This window comes from Polistes dominula, unplaced genomic scaffold, assembly GCF_049000335.1.
Source record: "Polistes dominula isolate Pdom_NZ unplaced genomic scaffold, Pdom_raw_medaka contig_11, whole genome shotgun sequence".
Taxonomy (NCBI): Eukaryota; Metazoa; Arthropoda; class Insecta; order Hymenoptera; family Vespidae; genus Polistes; species Polistes dominula.
In genome coordinates this window covers 3,327,873-3,340,713 of record NW_028301154.1, presented here as the reverse complement: position 1 = coordinate 3,340,713, position 12,841 = coordinate 3,327,873, and the positions used below count along the sequence as shown (strand labels likewise).

At 28.5% G+C, this 12,841-nt stretch overlaps 1 protein-coding gene across 5 annotated transcripts; it reads left to right on the top strand.

Annotated features, from left to right (window-relative positions):
• Positions 1-242: 242 nt before the first annotated feature.
• ROCK2 (Rho-associated, coiled-coil containing protein kinase 2) lies at positions 243-10,723 on the top strand. 5 transcript variants are annotated; one of them, XR_001476694.2, is made up of 13 exons: positions 243-382; positions 469-721; positions 814-974; positions 1,071-1,409; positions 1,495-2,628; positions 2,713-3,013; positions 3,103-3,126; positions 3,336-3,751; positions 3,841-4,482; positions 4,572-4,982; positions 5,068-5,284; positions 5,405-5,709; positions 6,572-10,723. XR_001476694.2 is itself a non-coding variant. In XM_015333699.2 (13 exons), the coding sequence occupies exons 2-13, from the start codon at positions 541-543 to the stop codon at positions 6,657-6,659; spliced, it is 4,128 nt and encodes a 1,375-aa protein (XP_015189185.1). In that variant the 5' UTR covers positions 243-382; positions 469-540; the 3' UTR covers positions 6,660-10,723. The 5 variants fall into 5 exon arrangements, 3 of the variants coding, with proteins under 3 accessions (XP_015189185.1, XP_015189184.1, XP_015189186.1); XM_015333699.2 differs by having other exon boundaries at positions 3,345-3,751; positions 5,405-5,627; XM_015333698.2 differs by having other exon boundaries at positions 5,405-5,627.
• The last annotated feature ends 2,118 nt before the right edge of the window (positions 10,724-12,841 follow it).

The following is a 12,841-nucleotide window of genomic DNA, read 5'->3' as shown; positions in this document are numbered from 1 at the left end:
ACATCTCTAACAAAAGATTTCCTATATCAATTGTATCGTCTATTGTATATGTTCAATTCTACCTGTAATAACACTTAAGTAAGGATCCTATTTCTTCATATTTTATTTTTTTTTTTTTACAAAAGAAAACAAAAAACCACTCCAATTCGAGTAATCAACATTTTTCATAACACGTACAAGCAATGCTTTTCTCGATTCGAACGTACCGTTTGTCTTTCATCAATCAAACGTGTCGTTACGATATCGGTTGTGCCAACAAGTCGTTGCACATTGACTGGATACATGTGTTTTTCAAAAATTTACCTCTACTACTTCATCGTTCTGACATCGTATCTAATTAAGTAATGTAATGGTGCTACGTTACTTCTCCTACTCATCAAATGTAATTTATTATTTTATATACTTCTTTGTTTATATATTTGTATACATGTATTATTTGATTTTAATTCTACTCTTTGTGGTACACAGGGAAAATGGACTAATGCACCAAGAAAAGAGTATATTGTTGCGGCATTGTAGCCTTAACTCCTAACAGGAGAAATGGAAATAATAAGAGATGAGGATAGGCGCAGGCGCCTGAGATTGTTGGAGGAACGTATTAAGGATCCTAGAAGTGTGACTAATATCGACAGTTTGTTAGATACGGTCCAAGCGCTTGTTGCAGACTGTGATCATCCTGGTGTTAAGCGTATGAAGAATATAGAAGCCTATATGAATAGATGTAATTATTATTCCTATACATTTATTAATTTTATTTAAATGCAAGTAAAACATACATTAAACAGCTAACAATTAATTATCTTTTTATTACAGATGATTCCGTCGCTCAAGATATTTGTAAAATGCGAATGCGTATCGATGACTTTACTTTGATTAAAGTTATAGGACGTGGTGCATTTGGTGAAGTTCAACTAGTTAGACACAAATCTACTCAAAAAGTCTATGCTATGAAATTACTCAGCAAATTTGAAATGGTAATTCACGTTTAATAATTATTGTTATTATGTTTATATATAAGCTCGTTTTTTTTTAAATATATTTATTTATTGTTTTATTTTGATAATTGATAGATCAAGCGTTCGGATTCAGCCTTTTTTTGGGAAGAACGAGATATTATGGCTCACGCTAATTCGCAGTGGATAGTTCAACTACATTTTGCTTTTCAAGATCAAAAGTATCTCTACATGGTAATGGATTATATGCCAGGTGGAGATTTAGTTAATTTGATGTCTAATTATGATGTACCAGAAAAATGGGCCAAATTTTATTGTGCCGAAGTAGTGCTCGCATTAGATGCAATACATCGTATGGGATTTGTACATCGAGATGTCAAACCAGACAATATGCTGCTTGACAAGCATGGCCATTTGAAACTTGCAGATTTTGGCACGTGTATGAGAATGGATGCTGTATGTATTATGCTTAAATATGATATTATTTATTTTTTCATTGTCAATAAATTTAATTTGTAATGTATGTGTTTGTATAATACAGGATGGATTGGTTCGTTCTGATACTGCAGTAGGTACACCTGATTATATATCACCCGAAGTACTTCAATCACAGGGTGGAGAAGGTGTATATGGTAGAGAATGTGATTGGTGGTCTGTTGGTGTATTTTTATATGAAATGCTCGTTGGGGACACTCCATTTTATGCTGATTCATTAGTTGGAACATATTCGAAGATTATGGATCATAGAAATGCACTACATTTCCCCCAGGAGCTTAACATTTCGCATTATGCAAAAAATTTGATATGTGGCTTTCTCACGGATAGAACTAAACGGTTAGGAAGAAATGGCATGGAAGAAATCAAAAGCCATCCATTCTTTAAAAATGATCAGTGGACTTTTGAAAATTTAAGAGAATGCGTACCACCCGTGGTACCCGAATTATCAGGAGACGATGATACCAGCAATTTTGATGATGTCGATAAAGAAGATGGACCGGAGGAAAGTTTTCCAGTACCAAAAGCATTTTCTGGAAATCATTTACCATTCATAGGTTTCACATATTCGGGAGATTATCAATTATTAGCTATTAATGGGAAAGAATCTGTAGATGGTTTAGAAAATCATATTAATAATGGTACTAACGATGATGCCAAAATCTCACAGTTAGAAAATTTATTAGAACGAGAAAGAAGGCAAATTGAATCTATGGAAGCAAGACAAAGAGCTTTGTCCGTTCAATTAGAAACCATGACACGCAGGGAGACTGAATTACGTGAAGAGGCGGGAAGAGCAGATAAAGAGTTAACTTTATTAAGACATAATTATAAAGAAGCACAAAGGAAAGTAGATCATGAAACAGAAGCTCGTAGAAAGGCAGAATCTTTATTAATGGAATTAAAAAAGAAATTTGACGAGGAACAATCTAGGAGAGCACGAGACGCTAGTACTTCACAACAGACATTTGAACGTGTTAACACATTAGAAAAACAAATTAAAGAAATGCAATCTAAATTGGAAAGAGAAACGGAGACAGTAACGAGATTACGAAAACAAGCTACTGAAATTACTGTAGCTCGTCAAGCTGCCGAACAAATGGCTAATGAACTGCAAATTGCAAGAACTCAATTGCAAGCTCAACGAGATACCTTACAGCAAGAAGTTGCCGCATTGCAAGTAAGATTTAGAAATTTATAATTACATTTTTTATAGTCAAATTATGTAATATGTATATTACTTTTGTTTTCTTTTTCTTTATAGGGTCAACTATCAAAAGAACGTAGCTCTCGATCACAGGCGTCGTCTTTAACAGTAGAACTAGAAACGCGTTTATCTGCTTTACACCTTGAATTGAAACGTAGTCATGAAAAAGAAGAGAAAGCTACTTTGGACAACAGACAGCTAAATGAAAAAGTATCGGCATTAGAAAAAGAAACAGCAAGTTTGACGCTTGAATTAAAAGCTGCACAAGCTAGGTATAATCAAGAAGTTGTTGCACATCAAGAGACGGAAAGATCACGTATACTATCGAAGGAAGAAGCAAATCTGGAAGTTGTTAAAGGTATCTATATTATATAAATATATTATTCATCTATCAAGTACAACAGTTTCATAAAATATATTATACCTTTACTTAAACGTACATCACAGGACATCATAATGGAATATTCTCAGGTAATAATAGTTATAATATTTGTTGTGTCGTTTCATCCGTTTAGTATCGTTTAAATGATTGTCAATTAATCTAATAAAAATTTGATACTTTTTATTGCATTCATATTGGTGATGATCTTCCTTTATGTATGTATATTATAATCAAGAATTATATGTTGACAATGAAGAAAATAGAATTTTTAATGATATATTATTATTATCTTAAACAGCTTTACAAGCAAAATTGAACGAAGAGAAGAGTGGTAGACAAAAAGCGGAATTACTTGCACAAGAAAAGGAGAGACAAACTTCTATGCTATCGGTAGACTACAGACAAATCCAGCAACGTTTGCAGAAACTTGAGGGTGAACACAGACAAGAAGTGGAAAAAGTTAAAGTACTTCAGGGCCAGGTTGAACAGGAACAACAAAAGAGAAATGTTCTTCAAACTGATTTGGCACAACAGTCCTCGGAAGCTGGAAGATTACGTGCTAGGGAACAACAGTTAATTGGTGAAGTAACTCAATTAAGAGAAGCCAAACGACAAATAGAGGAAGAATTACATCATTTGAAGACTCAAAGAAATGTTGATCAGCTACAGACTAAAGAATTACAAGAACAACTGGAAGCAGAAGCTTACTTTTCGGTAAATATATATTTATTATTATTATTTTTTTTTTTAAACAAATAATATCCATTGTTATTTCAACGAATACGTTTATGTTTAATATATAGACTCTTTATAAAACACAAACTCAAGAATTACGTGAAGAGCTTGAAGAGAAAACGAGATCACAGCAAGAGTTGGAAGAAGAACGTAGTTCTTTGGTTCATCAATTACAACTTTCTTTAACCAGAGGAGATAGCGAAGCATTGGCAAGATCAATAGCTGAAGAAACTGTGGCTGATCTTGAAAAAGAACGTACCATGAAGGAATTGGAATACAAAGATGGAGTTGCTAAACATCATCAGGAATTGAATGCTAAAGAACAGATTATAAACAGACTTAAAGATGGGGAAGCGGAATTAAAGAAATCTGTCGAACAATATATTAAAGAGAAAGAAGACTTGAATAAACGGGTGAAAGAACTTCAAGAACAACTCAATAAAGCACAATCTAATGCTGAAGAAATAGAAAAACTCAGTAGTAAATTAAAGACTGAGCAAGTGCTTAAACAACAAGCTGTTAACAAGTTGGCTGAAATCATGAATAGAAAAGATGTATCATCTACTGGTAAAAATAAGAACAAAGCATCTGCTACGGATCTTAGAAAGAAGGAAAAAGACTGTAGACGCTTTCAGCAAGAACTTACTCAAGAACGTGAAAAATATGGACAATTGGCAGCTAAATGGCAGAAGGATCTACAAGATTTACAAGTAAGATCATTTTTAATCTCTTTTATATAAATGAAATATCTTTTTACACATTTTTAATAAATGATATATATATATATTTTAATAAACAGGCACAACTCGTGGAAGAAAATCAAGCAAAATTGAGGCTACAAATGGAATTGGATTCAAAGGATTCGGAAATTGAAACGTTGCAAATGAAAATAGCTAGCGTCAATTCAGAAACAGCAAGTGTTTCTTCCGTTGAAAATGATGGAGAAGATTCCGTTTTATCCGAGCACGGTTCTATGAGATTAGAGGGTTGGTTAAACGTGCCAAACAAACAAAATATTAAGAGGCATGGTTGGAAGAAGCAATACGTGGTCGTTTCATCGAAAAAGATCATTTTTTATAATAGCGAAAACGACAAAATGAACGCCGATCCAGTTTTGATATTAGATTTGAGTAAAGTATTTCATGTTAGATCTGTCACGCAAGGTGATGTTATCCGCGCCAATGCCAAAGATATTCCTAGGATTTTTCAGGTAAATTATTGGATAATCTTTATTATAAAACATAACATCTAATAATTATTAAAATAATGATTATTTTGTATTATCATTCGTGTAGTTACTTTATGCTGGTGAAGGTGAAGCTAGAAGACCTGGGGACGAAGGTAATGCATTATCTGGAATAGAATTACCACAACTTACAGATAAACCTGGTACTCAACAATTGAAGGGTCACGAATTTGTTTCAATATCTTATCATATGCCAACTGCTTGTGAAGTTTGTTCTAAACAACTTTGGCATATGTTTCGTCCATCTCCAGCATTGGAATGTCGAAGTAAGTTAAAACAAAATTAATGAAAAATTAATGATATTTTTTTTTTTTTTTTTTTTTTTTTTTTTAATGTAACACACAAATTGTAATATTAATTTTTCATATAACATTATTATTGTATAGGATGTCGTATAAAAGTTCATAAAGAACATTTGGAAAAGAAAGAAGATGCCATAGCTCCGTGTAAATTACATTATGATCCAAACAGTGCACGAGAATTGTTGGTCCTTGCGGGAAGTCCAGAGGAACAAAAATATTGGGTTACAAGATTATCTAGGCGTATACAAAAATGTGGTTATAAAGCTAATTCACATGTCGATGGCACAGGACAACGTGTCTCGCCAAGGTAGCGTAGCCGTGCAGCTCAACGTAGCCAGGGACTAAATAGATCTCGTGTATTGTGGCATCGCATGATCGGGTTTAGAGAGGTTAGAGTTGTTTCATTATTTCCCCATTTCTCTTCATAAACATCTCTTTCTATAATTACTAAAAATATGAAATAGAGTCAATATTTCTAAGTGTGCAAGAATCACAGAGTGAAAAAAAAAATTAAATCTATTGTTCGGAGAATATGTGAAGGACAAGGAAATCATCCAGGTTGGCCACCAATAACTGTGTTCGTTGTGTTTACTGAAATAAATAGGGATCGTATTAGCTTTCTTTTTTTTTTATATATATATATACACTGCATGACCAGCATATGAAAGAAAAACAATGCAATTTTTATTTGAAAATTATCTAGGATAATATTTAGATAGAAAATGGTGTTCAGATGTATTGTCCTTTTTCAAGTAAACCGAAATGAAAGCATGAAACAAGAATCATTTTAAAATGAGAATATTCAAGATCATACGTTTTGAAAGCTTTTATTATCATGTTAATGGGCCAATAATAAATTTATTAATCCTTTCGATACGACTATATGTTGTTCATGAGTATAACAAATGAAATATTATATCACAATACATTTCAAGATATTCACATTTATATTTATACAAATTTGAAGCTGATGCTAAATGTCTATGAATGGATGGATGGATGGATGGTAGTATCTAAAGGATTAATATGCATATATATTTTTGGAAATTGCTGATACGCTTTTGGAGCTTCTTTACAATATATCGGGCATTGATAGTTATTTTTTGTTTGTTTTTGTTTTGTTCTTTTTGGGAATGCATTTTTGGACACTCGTCATTTTATTTGTGCCGTTCAATTTGTAGATATATATAAACGATAGAATAAATATTCTAATATTTCTTTATTAATATGATTGTTCTATCTTTTTTTTAGGGAATCAACAAGATCGACGTTAAAGCCATATTTATCGGTGCAACAACGCTCAGCAACATTGCCAGCAAATGCCAGTATGGGCAAGTGACCTTAGCTTGCATTGATAATTCTTCTTCAATCGTCAGTGCACTTGATATTGTTATCATTTAGTCCTTCTTTACTAAGGTTCGCGTTACTTTAGTCAAACAAGCGTCGCATCGGTTGATTTTTCACTTTGTACACCCGATGATGATGATGAAGATAATGATAATGATAATGATGAAGATGATGATGAATGAATGATGATCATGATTTATTAAGTTCATTATTCTCACATACATTTTCCAGAAGCCATGTGTTTCAGAGTCTACTACTGCTACTTCTAGTACTACTACTACTACTACTACTATTACTACTTCTACTGCTACTACTACTACTACTACTACTACTGCTACTGCTGCTACTACTTACTTGTAGTTCCATGTGTTTGTGTCGGAATTAGCGATCAAAATACATTGTTAACAAATATCATATTAGTTGGAAAACAAAACAAGATGGAAGGAACAACATAATAAGAAGAAATGAATTAACGACAATTGCGATATAAACCGGATATTTAATTAATCGGTTATATTATAGCAATGAGATCAAATTCTAATCAAGTCCCAGAGCTGTATGGAAAAAACAGGGTTAATAGGATATACCAACAACAACAATAATAACAACAACACAAGTGGAGTTTTAACAAACAAACAAACAAACAGAATAATAACCATTACTTATTCCAAAATATAACAGCACGTTATATGTTGAAAATCAAGGAAACTATAAAAGTAATGCGAATGGAAAAGGATAAGAAAAGAACGAATGACAATGATGGAGTCGTTATTTATAATAACAAGTTTTATCGACATGAATTATTTTAACAACAAATTAGCGAAGAAATGAAATAACCAACTAACAACATCTGCGATCAAGAAATCAAAGTGAATGTATTTATGCAGCCTTCTTCTCTTATTCATCTTTGGTATTAATTTGACTAAAAAAAAAAAAAAAAAAAAAAAAAACAACAAACAAAAACAAAAAATTCATTGTATTATTATGACAAATGACTTTATCCATTTGTCGAAGGATACTCGATTTGTTGAAACTTTAATTAATTGATTAGGCATATCACATATTCATTATATATTGTATATGAATGCTTAACTTTAATGTTCTTTGTACATATATACTTTCTTGGCACCATATCCAAGGGATCAAACGGTGAGGTGCTTTATTCATTTTATTTTATTTTATTTTATTTTATTTTATTAGTTAGGTTTTTTTTTTTTTTTTTATTAATTTTATTATTTTCCGTTTCTTATTCTAAACGTAGAGAAAATCAAGATGGATATAATCGAGCATTATTTGCTTGGAATACTATAACGAGTATATATATATATATACATATATATATGTATATATATCACAGGATTGATAGTATTATATTATTAAAAAAAAAAAAAAGAAAAAAAGTTTTTATATTTTTTCGAAAGTAAAAAATATTTAAATTCTTACTGGGTACATCGAATTAAAGTAAAAAAAAAAAATAAAAAAAAAAAAAAGAAAAGAAAAAAAAAGAATAAAAAAAACTTTATAAGAAGAGACAAGTTTATCGCGCTTCTTGCTCGTAATACGTGGATCATCGAAGAAAAAAAAAAAAAACAGCTGCCAAAGTTTTGTTTCTTTGCTTAATATTTGTTTTCTTCTTCTTCTTCTTCTTCTTCTTCTTCCTTTTCTTATTCTTTCTTTATTAAAAATCTCCTTTTTTTTATGCATATTATATATATATATTTTTTTAACGCGTAGTTTGTGACACTTTCGCGTTAATAAAGTTTTTTTTTACTTTTTTTTTCTCTTTTTTTTTCTTTTCTTTTTTTTCTTTTTATACCAACGAAAGTAAATGAAAAATTTTTTCTAAAAAGATTAATTATATATAAAAAAAAAAAAAAACAACCGATATATATATATATATGATAAATAAGAATAAAGAGAAAATATGAATTATCAAAATCACAGCACAACGATGAGTGCTTAGAAAAAGAAACAAAAAAGAAAAAGAATTAATTAATTATTTAATTAATTAAATAGATACACACACATAACAAAAAAGTAAAAGTAAAAGAGTAAGTTTAAAAGAAAATGAATAATTAACAAAACAAAAAAAAAGAAAAATAAACGCTAGGAAAAAAGAGCGAGCGCTTCGTTGTACAGTAGATGTAATTATTTACAGTTATGACCTACGAAAGTTTTAAAATATATATATATATAATTATATACGAGAGAAAGAGAGCGAGAGAAAGAGAGCGAGAGAGAGAGAGAGAGAGAGAGAGAGAGTGTGTGTTCGCGCGAATTTTTGAAATTGAAATTAAAATAAAAAAAGGAAAAATATTAATAATAATTATATTAATAATAATAATAATAATAATATTAATAATAATAATATTAATAATGCATAATTTTGAGAAAGGAAGATAGAATAAAAGAAAGAAAGAAAGAAAGAGAAAGAGAGAGAGAAAAAAAAGAGAGAGAGAGAGAGAAAGGCTTAGGAATTTTATCGTGCGTGTGCCCTGCGTTAGAAAATAGAAGTAAAAAAAAATAAAAAACGTGGCACCTGACGACAAAAAATTAGTACATATTATATATATTATTATTACATACATATATATATAAAGAAAGGAACAAAAAAAAAACAAAATGAAAAAGGATAAACGTACGAGTAATTAACGCGTTGTCGCCGCTTGTGTTCTTAGAAAAAAAAAAACAAAACAAAAAAATACTAAAAACAAATATTAGAAAAGGGTACTCCTCTCTCAACGATGCGTGTTCAAACTTTTTACGTTTTTTTTTTTTGCATAAAATAATAATAACAATAATAATATTAATAATGATGATGATGATGATGATAATGATGATGAAGGGGGGATGTCCATATAGGATGATAGAAAGAAAAGAAAAAAATATGGCGTACGACTTTGACGCATCTCGGTCGTCTTCTGTTCCCCTCACTTCCGTTTTTTTCTTTTTTTTTTTAATTTCTTTTATCTAATTAATGAAATTATTTAATTAATTAATTAATTGTACACGCTTAAAAAAGAAAAAAAAAGAAAAACGAATTCTCTTTGAGAGTTTGTTTGTTTGTTTTTTCTTTTTTTTTTTTTTTTTCTTCATGATGCGAGAATTGCGACACGGTGCTCCCCTCTCTCATATTTTACGTGGATTATCATTTGGAATAGAAAGAAAAAATCAAAAAGTTACGGTAAAGAAAAGAAAGTGTGTGGAACTTTTGAAAAAAAAAAGATAAAAACAAAAATATAATGTTTATAAGAAAACAAATAAAATTAACACACCAATATACAAACAGAGGCTGCAGGAAAAAAGAAACAAAGAAAAGAAAAGAAAAGAAAGTAAAAATGGACTACTAAAATGTGTTGTTGTTTCTTTTACTTTTTTTTTTTTTTTTTTTTTTTACGAATAATTTCGCGCCATTGTGAATTTTTGAATGAACGAAGAATAATGAAAAGATAAAAAGAAAGAAAGAAAGATAGAAAGAAAGTAAGGAAGTAAGAAAGAGAGAAAGAAGCATTTTTTTTCCAATGAGTAAAATAATATTACCATCATCCCAAAAAAAAAAAAAAAGAAAAACATAACTTTAAAACAACCCTGTGCCTTCTTCCCACTTTCGGTCTCGTTAACGATTCAAATTTCAATCATATTTGCGAATACTTTGGCGTCGTTTCTATTATTATATATGAAATTTAAAAAGAAGATGAAAAAGAAGAAGAAGAGATCGGAAGAAATTAAATAAAAATCTCCATTATTCTTGCAAAAATGTGAAAAGAATAAAATAAGAAGAAGAAGAAGAAGATGATGAAGAAGAAGAAGAAGAAGAAGAAGAAGAGGACAAAATATATAAAAAATCATTAAAAAAAAAAAAATTAAAGAAGCAAAAAAAAATCAAAGAAACAAACAAAACAAAATAAAAACAAAAACAAATGAAGTTAATATGATGAGTAGAAAGATGCGAAAAGAGAAAAAAAACTTGTTACAGCATATTTTATTATTGTTTAGTTATTTACAATCTGTATATTATTAATTAATATTACGATTAAAAGTATTTTGTAGATAATACGCAAGTGTGTGTTGTTGTTTTTAGACTTTATTTTCTATGATGACTGAATCATTTGTTTTATGTGTGTGTGTGTGTGTATGTGTGTATGTTCTTCTTCTCCTTTGCGGATGGAATTCAAATTTTGAGCTCTTTTATTTTTCTTTTTTAAATAATAATAATAATAATTATTATAATTTCTTTTTTTTTGTAATTATTATAAATACCTTATATATATGTCTATGTATATATATATATATATATATATATATATATATATATATATATTACGGGTATCTCATAAAGGTGTATGAGTGTGTTTTATGTGTGTTTGTTATATTATGAATTTGAAATGATTTTTCTTGTTGTCTCTTCTTCTTCTTCTTCTTCTTTTTCTTCTTCTTCTTCCCATCTTTTGCACAATAAGCTTCAAAATGAAAATCAATCCATTGAGGTTTGTTGTCCTCATACTACACCACATCACACCACACCACACAACATCCACTTGCTTTCTTCCTCATATTTAAAATTCATTCTTGCACATTTCGAAGTATACATATCACATACTGCATCATCTAATACTCAAGTTTTTTCTTTTCTTTTTTTTTTCTTTGTTTTTTTTTTTTTTTTTATTTTTTATTTTTTATTTTGGAACACGTGAACACGAAGAGAGGACGTTTCTAAGTGCCACACACACTTTTTTTCATTTCTTATCTTTTTTTTCTACGTGTCTTTCTAAAGCTCGATTCAGGGACATTCGTATTTATTTATTTATTTATTTATTTATTTATTTATTTATTTATTTATTTATTTCATTAGATTGATGATGAATGAATGCATCAATAAAAAGATGAAATTAAAAGAACAAGGAAAAAGGAATTTAAATATTCAATTAAATATAAATAAAATGATTTATAAGATAATTCAATTTGTCTCTTTAAATATGGTTTACATTGTAACGTTTTCTTCAAACGTGTTTTCTCTCATTTTTCTCATCATCTTTAAATAATTTCAATTAAACGATGAATTGTTTAATTATAAACTGTCACATCTTAAGTTTAATTAGTGGCCTAATTTTAGTATTCATTTATTCAGTGACAATGTATTGTCAATGAAACATTTCTTCCACTTCTTTTTCAATTAATTTAATATTATTCGTATTAATATTTGGTGAGGGGGTATAATTTATTTGCGAAACGTTGGCACGTGCATCACAATTAATTGTTTTTTTCATTCGTTCATTCATTTATACTTATATATATATATATAATTAAAATAAATTAAAAATAATTATTAATTATAATAATTATATAATTAACATTCTCTTTAATGGCCGCTCACACAACAAGTGTATGATAATTGGAACAACCATTATTTGTCATTATTTATTTTTTATAACTCTTTATATATTTAAAATTATATACAATTAAATGTATTGTTTAAATTGTTGTTGTTTTTTGCTTCATGTTAATTTTTTCGTGAATTTATAATAAAGTTTTGTTTTTTTTTTAAATTAATTCTTCACTAAGTTGACTGCTTAGACGTGCGGCCATTAAAGTGTTAATATAATTAATATATATACATATATATTAATAATATAATAATATTAATTATTAATTATATATTAATAATATAAAAAAAAATTATTATAATATAATATTATAATATATTATATTATATTATAATATTACTATATTATTATATAATATATATATATATATATATATATATATATATATATATATTAATTATAATAATTATATTATAATTAAAATAAATGAAAAAACGGATATTTCATTACGAGAATTGTTTATCTTTTCAATAATTATTGATGATGCACCACAAATGTGATAAACATTAATGCACTTTTTTTCTTTTATCTTCTGTTTGTTTCTTTCTTTTTATTTTTTTATTTTATTACAAATAAGAAAATGTTTTGTCTGTGTTTTAATTTAACACATGTCACCAATATTATTTTCAACCAACAAGAAGGGGGATGATGCATTCATTTATAATTGTTTCTTTTAATTATTATTATTATTATTATTATTATTAGTATTATTATTATTATTGTATATATATAGATATATATATGCGAAAGGTAGGAAGATATACTTTTAGGTATAATTTCGTATGCATGA

Coding starts and splice junctions, on each gene's coding strand:
- ROCK2 (XM_015333698.2), top strand. CDS start 541: ATGGAAATAATAAGAGATGAGGATAGGCGCAGGCGCCTGAGATTGTTG. Junction 975..1,070: donor TACTCAGCAAATTTGAAATG/GTAATTCACGTT, acceptor GATAATTGATAG/ATCAAGCGTTCGGATTCAGC. Junction 2,629..2,712: donor AAGAAGTTGCCGCATTGCAA/GTAAGATTTAGA, acceptor TTTTCTTTATAG/GGTCAACTATCAAAAGAACG.